This window comes from Echiichthys vipera (genome assembly GCF_963691815.1).
Source record: "Echiichthys vipera genome assembly, chromosome: 9".
Lineage (NCBI taxonomy): Eukaryota > Metazoa > Chordata > Actinopteri > Perciformes > Trachinidae > Echiichthys > Echiichthys vipera.
The window spans coordinates 17,210,564-17,234,408 of NC_139834.1; the positions used below are offsets into that span (position 1 = coordinate 17,210,564).

General features: G+C 41.5%; 3 protein-coding genes across 3 annotated transcripts; all 3 read left to right on the forward strand.

Annotated features, from left to right (window-relative positions):
- The first annotated feature begins 414 nt into the window (after positions 1 to 414).
- Positions 415 to 12,157, forward strand: nr1d4a (nuclear receptor subfamily 1, group D, member 4a). Its single transcript, XM_083920836.1, has 8 exons — positions 415 to 888; positions 6,581 to 6,880; positions 6,973 to 7,061; positions 7,152 to 7,296; positions 9,459 to 10,027; positions 10,131 to 10,316; positions 10,454 to 10,664; positions 10,776 to 12,157. The coding sequence occupies exons 1-8, from the start codon at positions 867 to 869 to the stop codon at positions 10,970 to 10,972; spliced, it is 1,719 nt and encodes a 572-aa protein (XP_083776962.1). The 5' UTR covers positions 415 to 866; the 3' UTR covers positions 10,973 to 12,157.
- A 1,361-nt stretch (positions 12,158 to 13,518) lies between these two features.
- Positions 13,519 to 16,421, forward strand: mfsd5 (major facilitator superfamily domain containing 5). The gene is made up of 2 exons (XM_083919430.1): positions 13,519 to 13,615; positions 14,001 to 16,421. Exon 2 carries the CDS (start codon positions 14,083 to 14,085, stop codon positions 15,538 to 15,540), a length of 1,458 nt encoding a protein of 485 aa, XP_083775556.1. The 5' UTR covers positions 13,519 to 13,615; positions 14,001 to 14,082; the 3' UTR covers positions 15,541 to 16,421.
- Positions 16,422 to 17,105: 684 nt separating this feature from the next.
- Positions 17,106 to 23,083, forward strand: LOC310952162 (protein lifeguard 2-like). The gene is made up of 12 exons (XM_083920670.1): positions 17,106 to 17,217; positions 19,313 to 19,397; positions 19,559 to 19,647; positions 19,803 to 19,867; positions 19,981 to 20,034; positions 20,130 to 20,180; positions 20,365 to 20,404; positions 20,689 to 20,726; positions 20,848 to 20,935; positions 21,079 to 21,174; positions 21,656 to 21,709; positions 21,787 to 23,083. Exons 1-12 carry the CDS (start codon positions 17,203 to 17,205, stop codon positions 21,934 to 21,936), a joined length of 825 nt encoding a protein of 274 aa, XP_083776796.1. The 5' UTR covers positions 17,106 to 17,202; the 3' UTR covers positions 21,937 to 23,083.
- Positions 23,084 to 23,845: the final 762 nt, after the last annotated feature.

Here is a 23,845-nt window from a genome sequence, read left to right on the forward strand (position 1 = left end):
TTGGCACATGGACTTTTAACTTGACACTGTTTGGCGTGTCTCAGTGTTTGCAGCACTGTTTGTCAGAGGAAAAAGCAGTCACGGTGAGCCACGCCTATTGTCCATGTGCTTCATCCTCCAATCTCTCCATCCCTTCGCACCACGCGCTCCGTACTTTGCATAAAATGTGTATCAGTAGGGCAGCAATCTCCCCGGCACATGCAGGGCGCACATGTAGCGTGGCTTTACTGAACACATACCACGGTCGAATAAGCGCATCAAACACCCCTCCGCTCAAGATCCCCGCCAATGAAAATGCACTAAAGCGTGAAGGAGAGAGAGAGAGCGAGGGAGAGAAGGCACTGCGCGAGATACAAAGAGCGAGCCAAAACCCCACACAAACAGACACAAGCTGAGCGAACGGAAAAGGCGGTCACATTTCCTAAACACCTGCAAACGTGATTGAAGTGGGTGTTTGTATCAGTGGGTGTGTGTGTCAAGCCCGACATCGCTCGCGGATACGCTGACACTACTTTCTTGGAATTCATGAGCATCATTTAATCTCCGCTCGTGCACCATCCCACGCGCTCGAGCCTATAGGCGCAGTATCCTGAGCATCCAGGTTATCTTTGAGAAGACCAGCCTGTATAACGCACCTCTGTCAGAACAGAGCTGAACACCAACAGAGACACATCTCTACACTTAACTGTGGAAGACAACTTTACGCTCACTGGACGCATTTGCATCACTTCCCCCATTTTGCGCTCCATGGAGCAGGTGTTTTTTGACTTTCTCACCCAGCTTCAGAAGACTTTTGCTCCAGTTTAGTGACATTCACGGGCGTCTATCTTCAAGTCTGTTTAAAGACATCGACAACAACAAGAGAGATGGATAACAGCCCTGGCGGTGGTAAGTTTAACTTTAATATTATATTTGTCAGGATTGATTAATGAGTTATTAACTTATTGACATTCAAGCTTTCTCCAACAGTTAATAGGGGACAATTGCTGTATTTAGCTGTCTGACTCAATCTAACCTTAAATAGAATATAACTTTAATTCAGGCATTTCCATTATGTATAATTTGACTGATTGTGCAGCACACTTAAAGCTACAGATGTGCACCCGCATTATTGGCAATTATATGGGCAACCGGTTCCTACATGCATCAGTAGTTGCACTAAATATGATTTTTAGATGTTTGATTGAGGTTGCTACTTGTGTTAAATGTATTAAATTTAAATTGGGCTTATGCACGAGTTCGCTCTTTGAGCAATTAATCACGTCAATGTGTTCCTGCATTCAATAAACGTAGCCAACAATAAAAGCAAGACTTTATGCAAACTTGTCCAAAAAAGTAATTGCAGCGCCTCGACTGCAGCTCTAACAGCGAGCCGTGCCATATGGGTTTTGTGCTGGTCACTTCCTGTTTCTCTTCATGAAAACAAACTCACGTGGAGCTACAGTACACTGGCTGTCACTGTGGGTTATAATAATCTTTCAGAGCCAGTACACTTTATCATCTCACGGAAGGGAAATAACAAAGAAACTTTGGCGTAAAAAGGCGTGTTTATTTCTATTATCGAGGCCATCGCTTATCAAGTGCCTGCTTGATAAACTGATAACAGCAGGAGTCCCATCGTTAAGTGGTATTGGGCAGCGCGTTCTCGAGGTCAGCCAAAGGTGCACATGGCTTCCTCTCCTAATTGACAGTGAATCATTTACAACAGTCACGTTCCAGCACAGGTGATGGACGCACCCTGTGCACCGTCAACACGTTACCCTAAAGCAATACACGCCCTCTCACCCAAACCCACTCACCGAGTTATGACTTTCTATTCATGTTGATAAAATAGGTCAGTGTTTGTCACGGCACAAGCAGGGCGGTTAAATGAGCAATCGCAGGTAATAGCTGTAGTATTTGTCAGCCGATAATAAAAAAGAAATGCATGCTGAGGCTTCCCGGTGGTGGTTGTTGTTTGAATGATGTTTGGTTTTGTGTTGGGGCGAGTTGTCAAGCTTTTATTTGATCCGTCTTTTTTCTTTACAGTTTATTATAATTACTTATTTTCCATTTAAATGTCAGTGCATCGTTTACGTTATTGTTTTTATATTTCCTCTCACCAATCTAAATCTAAAGTGAGCACTTTGAACTGGTTTCCCCTACCTTTAATCTTTCAATGTGTTATTGGAACTCACATGACTTAATTTCACTCATGAGGTCAGTGATAATGATATAAACAAAGCTCATAAACAGCACAACTCGGCAAAAAATATGGCTGCAGTGGTGGGCTCATAAAGTCTTCTAGATCAAATGAGGGGGAGAGAGAGAGAGAGAGAGAGAGAGAGAGAGAGAGAGAGAGAGTGTGTGTTTGTGTGCGTGTGCGTGTGTGTGCGTGTTGACACAGAGCCCCCATTCCACCTGCAGAGAGTAAGGGGGGGGGTGCAGAATTCACACAAAAGATGATTGTGATTCAATCATAGAATTGAATCTACCCAAATAGATTTAGAATGAATGGAGTTTACAGTCCCAAATTGTGGAAAAACACATATTAGTACAAATTTAATATTGTACCTGTACATCTTCATAATGCAAATTGCGACATGCATTTTGGAATATGTATCATAGAAAATCAATATTTTCATTTAACTTGTACATCCTTGTCCTCATGCGGACGGTCAACTGTACAGTGGGAGTCAGTTATCACTATGCATTTTCTCAGTTGCACTAAAACTGGATCATATTTAGATGCTAAATGATGCTGATATTATACATACCCGTTCCACTGCACTGCCTACTGCATACCTTAATGCATTTTATGTTCTCACTCTAAAACCTCCACTAACAGTCCCCTGGCGGAGGTTTTCTGCAAAGAATGGAATAAACTGAGTGACCTGCATTTGTTAGGCTACTGAACCACTGAACCCGTTCTCCCATATTCTGATACATCTATTATTATAAAAGAACGCAGCTATGTTACTCATACATGGCTATAATTCACCAGAAATAAAGTGATGCTTATATGAGAGAGGAATGTTATTATCATATGCATTTCCTCACAATATATACTTGAGTCTGGCCACATCATGACTCTGTACACGTAGATGCAGCGCCTGTCTGACAGTGCAGGCGGTGCTGCTGGTGGTGCACAGTCAGACCACCCCGCTACATAACACGCTGCTCTATTTAATGTGGCTCTCTAATTATAAGCCCCTGGCGGGCTGTGGAAGCACTCGCTTCTGGCTGGAGCGCGGCTTCAAGTCTTCCCAGTGATCGCTACGTCAAAAAAAGCCTCCTCACGTGGCTTCCCTCGCAGAGCCGCGTGCGGCGCGTGAGATACCCGGGCCCTCCTCCCCCTCCCCTCCCCTTTGCTCTCACGGATGCTTCTGTGCTGATGCCGCCTGCGGATATGGTGAGTTTGGTCAGTGGGTCAGCGATTTCATGCATTAACTTTTTCCCCCCTCTCTCGTCACGTTTTCCGCCACATGCGCCCTTAGCTTATATTAACCCCCCTCCCTATTTGGATCACAGAGCGTGCGAGGTAGAGAGAAACTGACTCGATTTTGACTCTGCAACATCTGTCCCCTACTCCTCGGTTCACATCCGCTTAGGGATGCGTTTCAGCTGGAACGTGACTCTGCTGTTAAACACAAAATTGCTCAGTCATCTGCTGCACTCTCCCAACGATGCTGAAACTGAGTGCGGATTAGAAACAGTGAGATGCTGCATCTCTGTTGTTGATAAAAATCAGACACGATTTTAAATAAATAAATAAAAAAAGAGGATGTTTTTCAAGCCATCTTTGACAGAGTGCATATGCCAGACATTAAGCAATTTTAGCCACAACAACTGTAAAACCTGGGACTATAGATTTTTAAATCATATGCTGGTGTTAATACATATATATAATCCACTGTAATACAGCCCCTCCTGTTAACTGCATGAGCCACTGTGTGTGATGCAGTATCAGTTTGGAGAGAGGCTGGAGGCGCATACACACAATTCTATCAAGTTCCTGTGATATTGACCTACATACACAAGCCTGAGTTAATGAAGTCTTCAAACACCCAAGTGCTCACAGATTGGCAATGTTCAGTAGCACAACTGTTTTTACTTGCCATTGTGTATGTCATAGGCTACATAATTTTATATTATAGCATAATAAACACTGCATTGCTCTATTAGGAAGCAAACCATTTGCCTTATTTATAAACTTTACACCACAAACACTATGATCGCCTTAACTGTATGTGGCAGTCTCTCTATCCCCTGCATTATAAGGTTTACAAGTGAAAGTATAGAGGGAAGAGAGGAGAGGAAAGTTCACTCCTCACGTTGCTCTGCCTGCCTCCAGTCCCAGGCAGATTAGTGTTTGCACGGGTAGGCTAAGGAATTTCATGTTATTTGAAATAAATACAATTGAACAAATTGGCAATATTAACAGTATAACTGTGGATACTTAGATGTAACTAAAACAATAATGCTATACGTTTTCCCTAAACCATTCTGAAGACTGAGGACAAATATAGGATATTTATATTTAAATTGTATTAACCTTTCAACTATGACACGTGCAGGTTCATAGTATCCGTCCAGCACTAATCGGAAGCAGACTGTAAAAAGGGATTGTTAATTAACAGTGTTTTCAGGGCAGTGGCTCTAGGGGTCATTCATAAACACTTACTGTACATGTGAGTCTTCAGGTTGACATGCAATGTGTTTGGGCGGAAGGGGGGGGGGGGGTTGGGCCATGACTGTCTGCATGTAAGCTCAGGAAGAGGTGAAACTCAGGCCTGCATCTGTTGGGTTTGTCTGTGGCTCTGGCATGAGTCAACATACCACCAACACGTGCCGGGTGAGGGATTATCAAAACATTAGAGCTAAAACAAATACTTTGTGCAGCAAAGGGCAACAGCATCAACACAGGAATTATGCATGGTTTCCATAAACAAGTTTGATTTTGTAACCCTGTAATGATTTAGGTCTAAATTGCTCAGGTGCACGTGCAAGCCAATCATGACTGAAGAATTAAATTAGAGTCATTTTTGTTTAAATGGTTTTGCACATAACTTGCCATTGAACGCCTCTCTGCTGGACTCTACTGTACACTGAGTTGTTAAAGTGTGACACAAGTCCATACAGTTGAGACTTCCTCTGCAAAAACGTGACTCACATTCGCCGACTGTTGGGGTGCCGCATCAACAGCTGTGAGTGAGACTTTTAATGCCACCCCGCGCCCCGTGGGGAGCTTCCCAGTCAGCGTGTATTTGTAAACAGTAGAGCTGACAGGGAATTGTTGTGTATTTCAAACACGAGACTGCGGATTTGATTCGGGCAGTAACAGTGTCAGGAGTCCATGCATGTGAGGCGGCGGTCAGGTGTCGTGCTGTTAGCTGGCGTTGGGCACGGTGCCAGGGGAGCGAGGCTATTATTGGAGCGGAGGAGGCAGCAGACCCAGCAGACACGTGAGGCCGTGTCTCAGCTCATCCACAACGCATGACTAGAAGTGCGGAGAGAGAGGGAGGGAGGGAGATAGAGAGGGAGAGAGAGAGAGTGGAAGAGAGAGAGAGAGAGAGAGAGCGCTGAACGACAAAAAAAACGTCCACATATTTACACGGCCCCAATATAAATACTGCATAAGCATGGTGCAGGAATTATTTACAAAAAAAAGTAGTACTTTGTTGTTGCTTCTAGGCTACTTGAAGCTTGCCTGCTTGTTGTTGCCGTGCTACCACCAGTGTTTTTAGTGCCCACTTTATCCGCTTGAGCGCCACATTACGCATATTGTACTCAGGATGAGGCAACGACGCAGCAAATTCTCTGAGCTTTTCACTGCTGCCCAGAACTTGTGCAACATTACATCGCGTCACATCCAGACGTGTAGAGTAGCTGAACGGGTTTAAGGAAATGGCAAAAAAAATGGATGGCCGACTTACTGTAGATGTATGATAACACTTTTTTTTAAATTAAGCCAATGATTGTATGCCATACCGCTTTAAGACTAAATTTCAAGCACTTCCAATGTACCTGAACTACAGATTTCCAACTGAGAGAAAATATAATAGGGCTGGGCGATATATTGTTTATTGTCTTTCAATGGAATCATGTCCTGATGAAAGCATTTTTCGAAATTCGTCATCCAAATTGAAAATAACTAGCACATACTAACTCAAAATTTCTCAGGAAATCTGATGTGAAATAATTTTTGCACTTAAGTTGAAAACATAGCCAGTAGCTATTTTTCTTTTGTTACGTATTTAATTCACACAGGCGTATACAAAATAGGCTTTACCATGGGTTTATTTCATTTATTGAATTACCAGAAAACATGCTATATTCAGAAATACATGGTCGAGATATGAAATTACCCATATCGGGATAGATTTTCACCATATTGTCCAGCCCTACTTTATCATCATATCTAAATTGTTATTATAAATGCAATTTAAAGTTGACAGAATTCCTTTACCTTCAGCAATCAATGTTATTTTACCAGCTGTTAAATAAATGAATAATAATAATGCCACTCCTTATCAATATCTAAATGATAGTGTCTTATAGGAGTTTGAATCACCTGACCCCAGATGCTCTTTGTTTGCAGGAGTCATCCTGTATGCAGGATCCTCTGGCAGCTCCAGCCCCAGCCCTGGCAGCCCCTCCAGTGGGTACCAAACACAGTCACCTTCTTCACACTCCCAGCCCTCATCTCCAGAGGAGGTTACCTTCACAGAGATTGGGGCGTTGAATCATAGGGCAGCCGGGTGCACCACCCCAACCTCCAAACTGATATTCCAGTTCCCAGAGGTCTACAGTGCCCCTCCAGCAGCAGCCACTCCACAACATACCTATGCACACCCCATTGCGGGAAAGAGGCCATGCGGATTCACAGGAACTTTCACAAGTAAGTGTTTCCTTACTGTTTACATGCATCAAAATGTATACCTTGATTTAAGTTTTTGCAGCTTATCTGACTGTCTTTTCATCCTTCCTCAGAGACAGGTGGAATGGTCCTGCTTTGCAAAGTGTGTGGGGACATTGCATCTGGTTTCCACTATGGAGTGCATGCATGTGAGGGTTGCAAGGTAAGCCCCCTGATCCGAAAAATCACCTAGATCGATTCGACAATGTGTTGCTTTCAGTGCACCAGTTTCATCTGATTATTTTTGTTTCAGGGTTTTTTCCGTCGCAGCATCCAGCAGAACATCAACTACAAGATGTGTGTGAAGAATGAGAACTGTCTGATTATGCGCATGAACCGCAACCGGTGCCAGCACTGCCGCTTCAAGAAATGCCTCTCTGTTGGCATGTCGAGAGATGGTGAGACATCCTGACACATTTGTAATAAGAGATGTCCTTGTGCAGTTCTGTTAGAGTGCCACGGTGCTCTGATTAGCTAAGGCAGCAGGGAAATGGGCGGCCTGAAAGAGACACAGTACTCATATGTAGGTCTGTGTGAAAAATGTAATGCGGAAAGTCTTTTGAGGTCATCGTGCCAGTAGCTCAGTAACTTACTTTATCAGCAGAGCTGCACCTGCCTTTCCCTACGGTGTCACTGCGCTGCAAAAGTATACCATCTGGCCTTGTATCACTCTCTTAAGTTTCTAAGTGTCTTTCTCATGCCCTTTGCAGCCTCCTTTCACAGTATACCTCTGCGTTCTTGTTCAGTACAGCCCCTCCCCCTCAACGTACCCACCATGTTCCCTCAGCTCTCTTGCGTCTCCCCCTCAGACAATGATTTATGAGAAGAGGAGCAATGAAGTCCCCAAAGCTATCTATCATCTGGAAAACTGCAGCAAACACAGGAATTATTTTTGGAAATTGGAACAGGGTCAACTTGATTACCTTGTGTATGCCCATAGAACATCTTACTGCAATTAATGAACGACAGGGAAAACAATTAAGCAAGGGATGCAGAACACAGCGTTGTGACAGACTTTATCCGGCGTGATGCTCACACTGCCTAGTTTTAGTTCTGATAGCTGAACATTGATTGATCACCTTTCATCACAGATTAAGATTCAAACAATTGGGCTGACCTAGAAAAACAATACAGAATTGGGCCTATAGTGCTCAGATACATCATGACCTACTTGGTGTAGTTTGCCTTCTTCCTCTCAGTATGGGTTCTGCTTATCTCCACCCTACATTGCTAAATTTGGTAAACAGGTTAGTGTTAATTCTGTGTGCGCTTGACACTTCTGGTGCACAGACAACATAGGGAGCCAAAATATGTCTCAATAAGAGAACAAACAGTCAAGTCGACCCTCTTAGAGGAGATTTTCGAAAAAGTGTTAAGGACCACAACCTAGAAACCCCTTTTTGCTCTGCTTCAACTATTATGAAAACAGGAAAACCACATGCAACTGCCTCAGCCCACAATAAATAGTACACCCTGATTTCACACCAGGCAGCTGTGTGACTTTGGCTCTGCAATATACGCAAATGATTAAGTCTGTTGGCATGATGGCACACTTTCCTTCTTCTAACCAGAGCATCATTTATAGAGCTAGTCCGTGTTTGCTTCTTTTTAACCACGATGAAAGGGATTAATCTCATGCCACATTATTGGCCCCATCCTCATCAAAGAATCTTGCTGGCAATTAACAGATGACATTTTTTTGGTAAACATAGCTATATCTACTGTGTATATTACTGGGCTAAGTAAACAACCTAACCTGACCCTTTCTGTTTTCATGTTTTAAAATGTATTTTTAAATTGCTATATACATTTTCTGCTACACTTCCAAAAGGATATGCTATACTTGCAAAAGTCTTTGAAGCTGTAGCAGCTCGACTTTACTGCCTTATCTAGCTCCACCTTGCACACATGGATGCGCACTCTCACTTTCCATGCACCACTCACGTCAGCACTGTTCATGTTCTCACTACTGTCTTCGCTTCAAGCCCACCTCTCTCATTCTTCTCCCTCCCACGTTCTCATTGCCAGTGACATCACGCTCACGTTGCCCCACTGCCCTACTTACAACCAGAGAGAGGGAGTGAGAGAGGAAGGAGACGGGTGGATAGAGCAGAGGATGAGGCAGATGGTAGCAGGGGGGTCTATAAATAGCCTCTCCAGCTGATGGTTACTGTGGGAAGGGGGATGGAGATATGGGTAAAGAGAGGGAAGTTTCATCTCATAACTTGCATGATTCTCCTTGAAATCATTCAGTGCTTTAGGAGAGTTCATGCTTTTGATGCATGCGTGTGTATAAAGAGGTGTAATAGGTATTGGTTTCGCCATGCTTAGCTTTAATATACCCAGCATAAGTTACAGTAGCAGTCTTGTCTCTCCTAAATGATACCACTAGGATGCACTAGTTTTGATCTTCAAGAAATTAATTGATCTTGAGTGTCATTTAAGTGATTGCATCTTTAAAGTGGCATTTCAGAGAGCATTCTATAAAAAAAACCCACAAATGTCCATGTTGTCACAATGATTATAATTGATCTGACCTCACTGCTTGTGTCTTCCTTAGCTGTGCGTTTTGGCCGCATCCCCAAGAGAGAGAAGCAGCGACTTCTGGATGAGATGCAGAGCTACATGAACAGCCTAAATGAGTCGGCTGCCATGGACATGGACTCGTCCTCAACGAGGGACACTCCCAGCAGCCCAGAAGATGGCAACTCGAAAGAGGCCATTGGGGCCATCTCCAGAGCCTACCGTGACATCTTCACCAGCAGCAACAGCAACAGCCAAGAGAGAGCAGCCAAGAGGGCTAACAACGACAACAACAATACACTTCCGTTTTCTCAGGATGCCAGTTTCACCCGCGTCTCCTCTCACCTCACCTCGGCCCAGAGTTATCAGTCTTGCCCTGTTGCCACTCTATGCCCCGCTGCCCCTAATGACAACCACCCTACATTCCACAATGTCGACAACAATCGCTACACCTACTCAGTGTCAACCAATCAGAATCATGATCAGTCTAACAGTACAACCTGTCAAAGGAGCAGCTCCACCAATCATAACAGTTTTCGCAATGCAGGAAGTACCCAAAATCAGTCGTCCTGCCCATGGAAATTAGCTTCAGGAGCTAAAGTTCTGGTAAGTTCAGGACACAAAAATAAATTAGATCAATAATGTTTGTGATATATCTTGTCTGACCAACAACTTATGATTTTTTCTATGTCTTTTGTCCTTCTCTTAGGCCTGCCCTCTAAATGCGTGGCCCATATCAGGGGCTGAGCGCACGAGTCAGGAGATATGGGAATCCTTCTCGCAGTGTTTCACTCCTGCTGTCAAGGAGGTGGTAGAGTTTGCCAAGGGCATCCCAGGATTTCAAGAGCTTAGCCAACAAGACCAGGTCATGCTGCTCAAATCAGGCACCTTCCAGGTAATGACATACAATTCAGATGATTTATTTTAAAATATGCGACTCCTTCCTTGTGAGTCCAAATGTATAATTGGTGTAAGTATTTGTCTAAAACATATCTTTTTGTTCTTCCTTTTTTGTGCTTCATTTGTGTTTAGGTTCTGATGGTGAGGTTCTGCACCTTGTTCAATGCTGAGGAGCGTACAGTGACCTTCTTGAACGGCCAAACTTACCCCCTGTCCACCCTACGGGCTTTGGGCATGGGCTCTCTGCTGGATGCAATGTTTGAGTTCAGTGAGAAGTTGGGCTCCCTGGGGCTAGAACCTGATGAGATGGCCCTCTTTATGGCTGTGGTGCTGGTCTCTGCAGGTAAGAGGAAGGCAAAGTTTACTTCACAAGTAGAAAAAATCTGCAGTGAACCAATAACGTAGTAAATGTGTCTGTCAATCATTCACACTGACATTCCTTTGTGCTCCTCAGATCGTTCTGGCATCTCTGACATGAGGGCTGTGGAGCAGCTACAGGAGGGTCTGATCCGTGCCCTACGTTCACTGATCACTCGCCGTCGCCCAGATGATAGCGCCCTCTTCCCCAAACTCCTCTTGCGCCTGCCAGACCTGCGCACCCTTAACAATCTGCACTCCGACAAACTGTTGGCCTTTCGCATCGACCCTTGAGCAGGCCGCTTGTTCATGGAGAACAAAGACACAAACTGTTTTACAGAAAAATATACAGTACACCACACACACATATTATCTTCCAAGGAGATGACTTCCGAGAAAATTGAGAGCAAGGAATTGTGCAACCTGAGGAGTGGATTTCAAAAGGTTAAATGAGGGCAGTAGTGAACATATTTTAGACTTTCTATCGATCTTCATGCTATGTTTTGGGACAAACAAACATAAAAACTCATGTACACACATAAACCTCAACACCTCTTGAGAGACATTGTTCCAGTAAATTATCATATAGATGTAGTATTACCCTTTTGGACAAATTGTGTGCACTTTCTCATTATATCCAGTGTACTTAAGAATAAAAGCCAGTTCATTTCTGTTTATTCCTTAAGCCGTACAGTATCGACGGGCAATCACTAAGCAGCAGCAACTAAAAGAAAGTTATTACTTAGGGACCATTAGTGATGACTGACCGAGTCAGTCTGTGTTTAAGAGAAAGGGAACCTGTATATAATACATAGAGAAATCAGAAATGTTAAGGTAACTGTCTATCACTTTTTCACAAACATACCGTCTGCATTAATTCTGGAATGAGACCACTATTTTAATGTGTCACTTGTACACAATAGGATGCATTCTGTCTGTTTTTTACTGTTTTCGGCTAATCTTCCATAAAACATTTGGCCAATTTGCCAGCTTCATAAGTCAATGGCATTTTATATTATTTCAAAAAAACATTGTGTATGTCACTTTATCTTATGACAGCTGGACTGATGGAGACACCCTATGCATGTTGGGTTTTGTAGTTCCTTTGTTTATTTACCTAATGTTACCCTAATGTTTTGTATCAATGACTGAACTGATGTGATGGATCGGACAGATGAGTTCGGTATAAAGACGAATGTACTGACCTTTCTGTAATAGGTGGGGGTTTGACCATGCCAAAGGGGCTTTGCACAGGAGAATATGTAGTAGGGATTCTCAGACGACTTTGATGCATTTCCTGCTATCAGATAATGTAACCAACCAGCATAATCCCTGAAATCACCAGCACTCACTCCACATGCACCCTTCCACTGCCCCAATGTTTGTCATACAAACACAAGAGATATTTTTGGATGAGAGATCTTATTTGATTGGTCTTCTCACTGTTTGCTTGTTTGATTGTGGCTGATTGAGCACATCTTGTACATTTTGTAAATCTTTATTCCTAAATAGAAATGATATGATATAAACTTTGAATTATGTATTACTATTCTTTTGTGTCATTCTTGTGTGTCCATTCACATAAAGTGTGTTGTAAACATACAATTGCATTACACTTAAGTACAATTTTGAGGTGATTGTATTTCCATTTTAGAGGGAAATATTGTGCTTTTTACTACATTCATGTGAAAGCCACAGTTACTAGCTTCTTTGCAGAAGATTTGACATAAAAACACATGATAATCTTATAAAATATAGTACATTGTTAAGGTTAAACCACTGGTTTATAATCACCTTGACTTGTGAAATCTTACATAAAATCACCTCAGACACATTTCTCCTTAAACTTCTCACACACAATAGTTTAAATTAAATGACTGTTGAAGGCCAACAGAGGTAAAATTATTAAATATTTCACACCAATAAAATATGTCAGAGATTAGAAAAAGCTCCTTTAAATAAATACACATTTGTGTAGCAGAGCTTTTTCTTCAATTAATAAATTCATGACCCCTTAGATTCAGGGTCCCAGCCTCTAGGTTGGGAACCTCTGTACTAAACTACCTGTGTTTTACATTAAGAAGTTACAATATTCTCCATCTGAACCAGCTACAGTAAAATCAGTACAGTAAAAACAGTAAAATTTTGCTTGCACAATGATGCATGAGTATTGACATCTAATGACATATACAATAACATTTAAGTCACAGGGAACATTTTAGTACAGAATGGGTTCTACTAGTATTTTGTAGGAATTAGTGTGTGTGTGTGTGTGTGTGTGTGCCGTTTCATTATCTAATACAATGCCCTGTGTTGTCAGCGTGTGCATGTTAGAGTCATTAGTCAGAGCCTGCGCAGCCAGAAATCTAGGTCACACAGAGAATAACAACGTAGTTCATTATCAGGGTGCAAGAATTAACTTTTTTTTGTCCACTGGCCAAATGGCTATAAAACGTTAACACTTTACCAGCCACATTTACAGGGTTTTTTGAGGGGGCTGGCGAGTGAAGCAAATATACCACCCACTTGTATATTTTACCAGTATTTGGCTAGAGGGTGGTGCTAATTGTGTACTCTGTCCTGTATCTTAAGGCCAGTGGCGTGGTGTGAGCCACATGTCTACATTAATGCAGTCTGTGTACCGATTTAATAGAAAACATGGAACAACTACAATGTGTTTTTCAGAAACTACTTACTTCAAATAACTTTATCGCGGACTGACCTTTTGTGAAAGCTGCAACACGGAATGTCTAGAAACATGAGACAACTTTCTACTAACCCAGGCGGTTAGAAAACAAAGCAGTGATGCCACCTTGTGGTGAAATTACATATCCCGGATCCCGGAAGTGAAGTGTCTCTATCCTACACCATCACTTAGTTTTGTTGAATGGTGTCACTCGTCGTGTAACTAATATGGGATCGCTGTCAACCGCCACGGTAAGGTATAACATGTAGTATGTTAAAGTATAGTGTAAAACATATGGTAGGATTGTGTCGCAAATTACGAGTATATCTTGACGTCAGCAGCAGGTTAGCATGAGCTAAATAACAATAGCATATGTGTTAGGTGCAGTTTCGTGTTACACGTGTTTGAGTAAACAAATCTTAACTAGCACAAGTCAAGCTTCCTGTCATTGATACAAGTAAACTAATACTCTGCTGTCGTAACTAATGTGTTTTTGTCGAGTAGTTTATGATTTAAAGGACAAGCTTCTTAGCCAGGTTAGCTAAATACGAATCACTAACGTTAGCTGTCTTATATAGTGGTGAGGTAACGCTCTTCTTTCTGTCGTCACTTATTGTTCACCTTGTCTGTCCACAGGTGCTGAGACATAGAAAGAAAGAGAGTTGAAAACGCCACAGTACCTCAGGTTTGACCTCAGTTGGGTGCAGTTTATTTCACCATGTTGGTGACAGCATATCTTGCCATAATTTTCCTGCTGGCCCTGTGTGTTGGCCTCGAGCTCACAGCACGCCGCCTCACTCCACCTCAGTCTACACCTTCTGCTGTAGCCAACCCAGTTTTCCTTCGCTTCCAGAGTATATTCCTCCGGGCATACCTTTGGGCTTTGTGGGCAGACTGGCTCCAGGGTCCTTACCTCTACAAACTGTACCGCCACTACAGCTTCCTGGAATCCCAAATAGCCATCTTATATGTGTGTGGTCTGGCCTCCTGTGTTCTGTTTGCTCCTTTTTCAGGCTGGCTCCCTCAAGTCTTAGGCCGTAGACAGACATGTCTTCTCTTCTGCCTGGCCTACTCTGCTTGTTGTCTCACCAAGCTGTCCACGGACTACTTTGTTTTGATTGTAGGTCGGATTCTGGGGGGTTTGTCCACATCCCTTCTCACCACCACATTTGAGGCCTGGTATGTGCACCGCCATGTAGACGTCCATGATTTTCCCAAGGAGTGGATCCCCAGTACCTTCACCAAAGCTGCCACCTGGAATAATGGGCTCGCTGTGGGAGCAGGGTTAGTTGCTAACTTGCTGGCTGAATGGCTCCACCTGGGGCCGGTTGCCCCCTTTCTCCTGGCTGTTCCCTGTTTGGTTTGCTGTGGCTGGGTGGTGCTTACAGACTGGGGCAAGGAAGAGGCAGAAGGAGGTACTGAAGGTGACAAACACAAACTGACTCTTGGCACCCCAAATGGAAGTGTGACCCGTTTGTCTGCGAGGGCCCGTTTCTCACGCAGCTGCCATGATGGGTTGCGCTGCCTCCTGTCTGACAGGAGAGTCGTGCTTTTAGGTGGAGTGCAGGCTCTGTTTGAAAGTGTCCTCTACATCTTTGTTTTCCTGTGGACCCCGGTACTGGACCCTCATGGGCCTCCTTTGGGAATAGTGTTCTCTTGCCTTATGGCTGCTAGCATGGCCGGCTCCTTACTCTACCGCCTAGCCACCTCCACACGATACCGTCTACAGCCTGGCCATGTTCTCTGCCTGGCTGTGCTGATGGCCTTCTTCTCCTTATTCATGTTGACCTTCTCCACTGCCCCAGGCCAACCTAGACCTCATGAATCCTTTCTGGCCTTCCTGTTGCTTGAGCTGGCCTGTGGGCTCTACTTCCCAGCAGTCAGCTTCCTCCAGGGCAGGGTGATCCCAGAGGAGAAGCGGGCTAGTGTGCTAGCCTGGTTCCGGCTGCCTCTGCACCTGCTGGCCTGCCTTGGGCTGCTGGCACTTCATGGGGAGATATCAGGAACAGGTGGAGGGGAGGAGGGCAGCGGCACCAGACACATGTTTGGAGGCTGTGCAGTTATGATGCTGGCAGCTTTGATGGCTGTAGTCAGTCTGTTCACTCTGGGCAGAAACGACACAGACCTGAGACTGGAAGGAACCAGAGGGGAGGGGGAGATGTACTTAGGAGATTGACTGCATATTAAATTATGCTGGACTGATTTCAAATGTAATATAATGTGTACGTGTCTGTATTTTTGCCAAAAGCATCAGTGAAGGAAATCAAAGCTCAAAGGGGGTGTTTTGGTAGATTAAAATTCAACTCAATTTTAATTTTTATATGTTGCCTTGATAATTTATTGTTGTATTTGGGAGAGACTTTTACTAATCCTGTCTGTGTAGGGATGCTTTGGGAACATGGCCATATCGACCTTCATTTGTCAGCTAAACTGTTGGAATGTTTAAAACTCCTATATCATTCCTTAAACTCTTCCAGGTAATATGTTATTGCTTCATTGTGTCCACCTATAGGGTGATGAGTTTGACAGTATAAAGTTATTTCACCAGCAATATAGCAGTTCCATCATATGTTTAAAAACAGGCATGAAAATAGTTTAGAGAGAGACAATATATCCTAAAAAAATAGGGTCATGATGGGGCGCATAGTAGCTCACCTGATATATGGACGCTAAGTCCTCACCGCAGTGAGCCTGGGTGTGACTCTGACTTGCTGCTCTTTGCCGTATGTCTGTCGGGGTCTCTCTCCCATTTCCTGTCAACCTTCAGTTGTACTTTCAAATAAAGGCATAAAAAGCCAAAAAGGTCATAGTTAGCATGTAGGCCAGTAACTATGTTACAATACTTCTGTATGTTGTTTTTCTTCAGCATCTGTGTATATATTTTTTTTATTGAAAAGAGAAATCTACAGTTGGTCGGTTTTACTTTACATGGGGTTTTTTTCTGCAGGAACTTCTTTGTATTGTCTGAACATATCTGTGCTCTATACACTTTTAAATAAAAGTGTACATATCGTACGCAATTAATATTTTTTTCATCTGATATAACCCTTTCTATTATGTGGCATATTTATGTTTTATAATCTTTATTCAGTAGTACCAGTTCAAGTTTCCAAATAACCCAAATGCTGCAATATTAAATATTTTAAGACTTCCTGGATTCTTCTTTTTTGGTATCAAATATTTTAATTGTTTTAAAGAGAAAATGTAAACCCATTAAATGCTAACCAAGTGAATGGAAATTTCATTCAAAATGATCAAGCCCTCCTAGCATTAAAGTCTCATTTTGCATAAATTGTTTAAATAAATACATGGATAATAGTGGAAATTAACAAATTTGAATCGTTCACCTAAAAAAAGCCAGTTAGGTTTGGGTTCTCTAAATCAAAGAGGCCTGTTTAAATTCACAGAAAACATTTTATCAACCACTGAGTCAAGTTGTTAATCTGCCTCTCCTAGTTTTTACTACAGACCATATTTCTAGATTTCTCTGGACTTCTCTGCTCATAACGCACCATACAGACATCCATCCTCCCTCATTTTCCCTGCTGCTGTGGTACAGTCAGTGCAGCTTCACCTGGATGCTGCTAGAACATCCCTCTGTGGGTGAGGGAGGGGTATCTGCACGAGTCTGAGTTTGGTTGTTTTGGCATTACATCACTAAATCGTCAGAGGGTGTTCAGTTTGAGCAGGCAAGAAGAGTACGAACCTTACACTCAGCTGTCAGTGCTTTAGCTAGACTCTGCAAGAACTACACTATCAAGAAAGGAGACACCAGATCCCCATTGACTGGTTGGCATCCAGAACAAGACAACCCACTGTAGGACTACAGACAGGCATCATGACACAGGGCAAGGTATGTGTTTGCCTAAACGCAATTCAGTTCATATTTTTGTCCTTTTCTACTGTTAATTGCGACGATTAAAGCAGTTTTGTATTATGATTTCTGTATTGGGCTAGATTATTACATAACACGTCACTTGATTTGCATCTCCATCCCTTTAGTCTCACTATTGTGAATTACATAATGGCAATGCAGGCTATTCAGTTGTAAATACCACTAGTTATTTTAATGAATGACGACTAGAACTTGGGTAGTGGATTTTACTGTGGTTTAATGTCCTGCAGTAGGCCTATAGCCTAGTATTTGTATATTTGTATACGCAAAATAATAGCTGTTACATAATGTTATCTCAATCTTGTCACTTTTATATATATGTATTTATATATTTATTTATTTATGCTTGTATTATATGTATTTGTGTTGTTCAGTGGTACGCAGTTGTTGCAGAGTTGATGTGAATAAAATGCGTCACAGTTTTTCCCATGTGCGTCACCATGACAACCCATTGGCCGTCTCCAAGTCCGTCTGACTCTGAGCCTAATCATGTGACTAATCATAATGGTCGGAACTGTGTCGCGTGGTTTTAAACGACCTTCTGGGTTTTTGAAAACATCGCCGCTATTGAAACCGATACTCTAGTTAGGGCTTACAGTAGGCTTGGGTTCATTTATAGACTAGACATTTTCAACAGCTTTTAAATGGAATTCCGTTGCTAGGTAACCCGACGGACATAAAACGTTATACGTAGACGCCGCATTGGTCGCTGGGCCGTACTGTACGTCAACGTCGTCGCCATATTGGATGTGGCAAGCTGGAAAGATGCCTCATTCATATACTTGGGGCTGTCCACGTCGTTGCAGTATCCTAACCAGATCCCGGGGATTTGCTTCATTTATGTGATATTATAGAGAGTGGTCTTTACCTACTCTGTAAAGTGTCCTGAGATAACTTTTGTTATGATTTGGCACTATAAGCTTTCCTCCCACAAGCCAAAAGACATGCATGTGTTAGGTTAATTGATGTCTCTAAATTGCCCGTAGGTGTGAATGGTTGTCTGTCTCTGTGCGTCTCTATGTGCCCTGCGATAGACTGGCGTCCTGTCCAGGGTGTACCCCCCCTTACGCCCGATGTCAGCTGGGATCGGCTCCAGCCCCCTGCGACCCCAACAGGGACAAGCGGTTGAAGATGAATAAATTAATTTAATTTAATTATTATAAAGACATTTTAGCGGAATTCCATTGCTAGGCAACAGCCTTGGCCCTTGTTAACTCCCTGTCAGTTTGTGTCATTCACGTGAACTGCAACAGGAAATAAACAAGGGCACATTTAGAATGTTTATGTTTACATCATTGAAAATGTCTATCTTTATCTGTTGATAGCAGCAAGCTGACCACATAAGGATGATGAACTGACAATGTGTTACTATGTGTACAGTAAAACACATACAGCAGCATCTACAAATCTGTCATGACCATTTATCTGAATAATTCTCATTTTCCAAACTGGAAAAGCTCCTACTATTTGACTCACTTGTAATCATCCGGTATAGTATGAATTATACAACATTTTGCACAATGTTTACAATTTTATACTAAGTATACGACATACTATGCATGTATAAAATTGTACATTAGTTAGTTACTTTATTGATACACTAAAAAGCATTAACACCGTAGTGTTACAACCCTGGCTCTCAGGTTGAAACAAAGGAGAGAAGACACACAGAGCTCTGAATATAACGTAGTGTTTATTTAACTAAACAACCCAAAAGGAACATAACGTGGGTGTGTGTTGCATCAAAATGGAGTGTGTGTGTGGGTGCAGGTGTGTGGGTGCATGTGTATATGTATATAAGAGACAAACACTACAGCAAGTCGTGGGCCATAGCAGCAGTCAGCTGGTCAGCCACCAGAGAGAGAGAGAGAGCAGACTGACTGAGGCGGCCACTGCTTCCAGGCTTTCCTCAAAGGCACTGATTGAAGCAGACAGTACAGGGACTGAGACATTTTAAAGTTTTTGAAAGTTTGTTTTTTCCTTTCAAATATTGATTTACTCTCACCTTAAATGTGAAACAGACTTTTGGCTATTTTTTGTGTTACTGTATCAGTTGTTACTTGCAAACAAGGCCACCAGTGGCAGTGGAGAAGTCCTAGTGGCACCAGTTCCTCCCAGCTACGAGGAAGCCACTGCAGGTATGACAACGCCTTATCCTCCTATATGCAATCAAAGTTAGTCTCATAATCTTTCATTAATAAATGTGGATATATTTATCATGTTAGGGGTGGTGTGGTAGTGATGGGATTACATTTGACTGGTATGCATTGTACATCTTAACTACCGGTGTGTTCTCTAGGCACCAGCGCTCCTTGCTACAATGATGCTGAGATGCTCACAGAGTTCACCTGGGATGATACCAACATCAGGAGAGTCTTTATCCGAAAGGTATCACAAGCTTTATCCGTCAATTGATTGATTAGCTCTGCTGTGGATAATGTGTATGATACACTTTAAAGCCCTGATCAGCACATGCCAGTACACGTAAAATTATGTAATATTTTTTAATTCTGAGCTGTTGTTTTTTGGGGTTTTTTTCTTAGGTGTACGCCATCTTAATGATCCAGCTTTTGGTCACTCTCGCGGTTGTGGCTCTTTTCACATTCTGGTGAGTGTTAGGCCAACCATCCTCAATTTTCTCTCATGTCTAACAATTTTGAACAAGTAATTCTGATCAAGCTCACTGGATAGTTTACTTACATAAGACTGTATCACTTTTAGTGACCCAGTGAGGGACTACATTCAAGCCAACCCTGGCTGGTACTGGGCCTCTTAGTAAGTGACAGAATTAGTCGGTTTGTAATACCCAGTTATTTTTCATGTGACATCTTTCTAACAAAATATCTAATAATATTTCTGTCATTTAACAGCGCTGTGTTCTTTACCACATATCTGACCCTATCTTGCTGCGCTGCACCAAGGTAAGTAAGAGGTTCCAACGTTGAATACCCAACGGTGAAAAGGTAGCAGACACACAGATATTGATGACAAAGTTGACTATACCATATTATTCTGGTCATATCGGCCTTCATCTGAGCATGTAGGTAAAAAGTTCTCAAAATGAAGTCATCTAGATCATAAAACAACTTTTACTTACTCCTACAGGAGACAGTTTCCATGGAATCTGATTCTGCTTTGCATCTTTGTAAGTACAAGGCAAATATTTATGTTTTTAATAAATGTTTTCATCTATAGACTAGTTTTGTGTTCTTTATGAACTGTCTTGAATCAAATCAAACAGACTGGGGTTTAAAATTGCAAACAGTAGATTAACAATGTGTAACTTTTGGTCCTCAAATGACTTTAAATTGACAGCTAAAATTATACCACTAATTCATTGATATATTTTACAAAAGTTAACGCTCCCGATCTTAAGAGATTTTAACAAATGCCTGCATTTTCACATGACATTCATATGTCCCGTTACAGACCCTCTCGCTCTCATACATGACAGGGATGTTGTCCAGGTACGCTTTTATGCTTGCACACAGTTTGATGTGACTGTATTTTATTACTCTGAAAAAAAAAATTGTGTTGTGTTTTCTATTTTAGATTTAATTTTTATTTGCATGTTTCCTGTTTTAATAGCTTCTATAATACCAAGTCAGTGGTGATGTGTCTGGGCATCACAGCAGCAGTCTGTCTCCTGGTCACAGTCTTCAGCTTCCAAACTAAGGTGAGAAACATTTTTCTTTTACTGTACTTTATATGTTATCTGATAAACTCTATGCATGATTGAGAGTACAAATCTTTGCATGTGTCAGCTTTACACGCTGTTGGATTAACATAGATTTGATTTCCTGTGCTTTCTCCATCTAGTTCGATGTCACATCATACCAAGGCGTGCTCTTTGTCTTCTGCATGGTCATGTTCACCTCTGGATTGATGCTGGCAATTGTCCTTCCCTTTCAATATGTAAGTTTGATGACCCAACTCAAGCGGTTACATCAGTTGTTTGTCATGTTAGGTGTGGAGGATTTTCTGAGAACCAGAATATAGTTTCATCCATCCAATAAAAATGCTAGTCTTAAAAATATTTGACGTGATGAGAGTAATGCAACAACGCAGCTCAACTCTAAATTTAAATCCTATGAAATGAAAATGAAAAGTATTGAATATCTTCTTATTTTATTCAGAAATTTCTTACAAAAATGAACATAACATGCAAGGATCAGAAAGTTTAGTGTCATCCAAATTACGTTAATGCCATAACGCAGTTGAGCTGCTGGTTTTTCAACATTGCGTTAGAAATGAGAGAAAAATATACACAATAGATACTTTTACATTGTTTTGACAATACTACCCCACATCATATGCATTCAGATATTACATAGTTGACTTTAATGTGGGACTCTAAACACTGACATCATTAATCAAGCCATATCTGCTGTTATAGGTACCCTGGTTGGATGCCACCTTTGCTGTCTTGGGAGCCATACTGTTTACCATGGTAAGAGTGAAGACACTGTCAAGCTATTACTGATAGACATGATCATATATAATCAACTATTTTATTTTCTGTTTCAGTTTTTGGCCTTTGACACCCAGCTCCTCATGGGGAACAAGCGCTACACCATCAGTCCAGAAGAGTACGTCTTTGCCACTCTCAACCTCTACCTAGATATCATCTACATCTTCTCTTTCTTCCTCCAAATCTTTGGAACAAAACAGGAGTAAACCATCCCCCCAACCTTTCTAACCTATAGAGGAGGGATGGGAATTTTATTTAGGTAGACATGATAACGGTATTATAACATTTTGGTGATTGTGATGACAGTGCTTCTAATTGCTTTATTTTTTGCCTGATACTGATAAGGCCACACATACTTTGTGAATATCTTGTACAGCTGTACATGTAGTCTGCATAGATGTATGTCAGGGTTCACATGCAAAATGTCTACAATCATTACCTACCTTTTAGCATGTCGCTAACCCACACACCATTATAAGGTTAGCTTACTAGTTTTACCAGCAAGAAACAATCAGTGATCTTCCATTATTCAATGTATGGGTGTTTTTATGTCCATGCCTGCCTAGATATAGCAATTGTACTGCAAACAGTAGATGTCAATGCTCTTTAAGAGGTATGTGATATATATAATACATTATGCATGACTCTTAAAAAGCCAGAACTATGCCAGTTATCCAATCAATAGGCTATTGCTGTGGGTGCTGATTTAGTGGCGGAAAGCACAAATGTAACTTTGAAAAAGCTTCAAATACTTTTCCCATGTTGTCAAGCATGTCCTATGTTGTCTCAATACTATGAATTACAAGAAACCACATCACATATTTTTAAAGGGTAGTTGACGGTAGATGGGGATTTTTTTGCTTTTGAATGACAACCTGAAAATGTTATTTATTGGATATGGGATGTTACTACTCATCCCTGCCTTGATTTCTTACTGTATGGTGTATGTGTTGGTTTCTACTGCATTTACTGAATTTACAATGAAGATTGTTCAGACTCAGACACATGAAAGACATTTAGTTTGGGCAAACTGTGATCGTTGGCAGTATAGTTTGGGTCTTCATAATATTTCAACTTATTGAATTGGTTAAGTGGTGATACATGATTATTTAATAGAAACATGACAGTGCCACACATGCATAAATTTACTGTAACTTTTGATAAGGCCTACATTTGTGGAAGGGCTTGAATGCTATATTTCATGACATTTGTAATTTATTTTTTTAATGACAGAATGATATATTTCAGAAAGTGTGTGATATAACATGGTGAGTTTAAAGCTTGAAATTAATTCATAAGTTGTCTATGTCCTTGGACTACCTTTATTTGATTATACTGATGCAGTATATTGTATTGTCCCTGCATTTTACTGAAGCATTGGTCTTTCTGTATTGATTTATTAAAGGGTGAATGTGTATGAATTGGCTTACTGGCTATCTGATTTAATACATAATATGTGTTAACACATCTACCTTTATTTTTAGTCTGTCAGACTAATGAAACTCAATACGAATAATGCCACGTTCAATAGGAACACTTAAGTTAAGTTTAAAATCACCTGGTAACACGCTTAAGCTTTGTTGAAATATGATGCAGTTACTATGCGTGTTATTTACCAGCAGCCTGGTCCTCAGGGGAAAGTGTTTTCTTATTTCAGCTAAGTTCCTCGTCTCTGTATATTTATTTATTTCTGGAGCCATAAATCTATTTTTTCAGTATTTCACTGAATTTATTTTAATGCTGGAATCATAAGTTATCTATTGATGTGTGAACATATAATTGCACAAATTGTAATTTATCATAACATTTTTTTCAAAACTTTCTGTGACTGTTGTTTTTTTTTTTTACCTGTAGCTGTATGGTCCACACAATTCCTAGTAGATACTGGTATAGGACCATGACTAGGTCAAGGTCATGTAGGGAAGTGCTGCTGGCTGTCCTGTATTTTGATGCACGGGTGACATAATTTAATATACAGAGCTGAACTATTGATCTACCTTGGCCTCCACATGCAATTGTATTTGTGCATGAGTGTGAAAGAAAAAAAAAAAGGGCATGAAAGTGAAATAGTATATAGTATAATAGTAGGCCAAAATTGTGTGTTGTGGTGTCTAC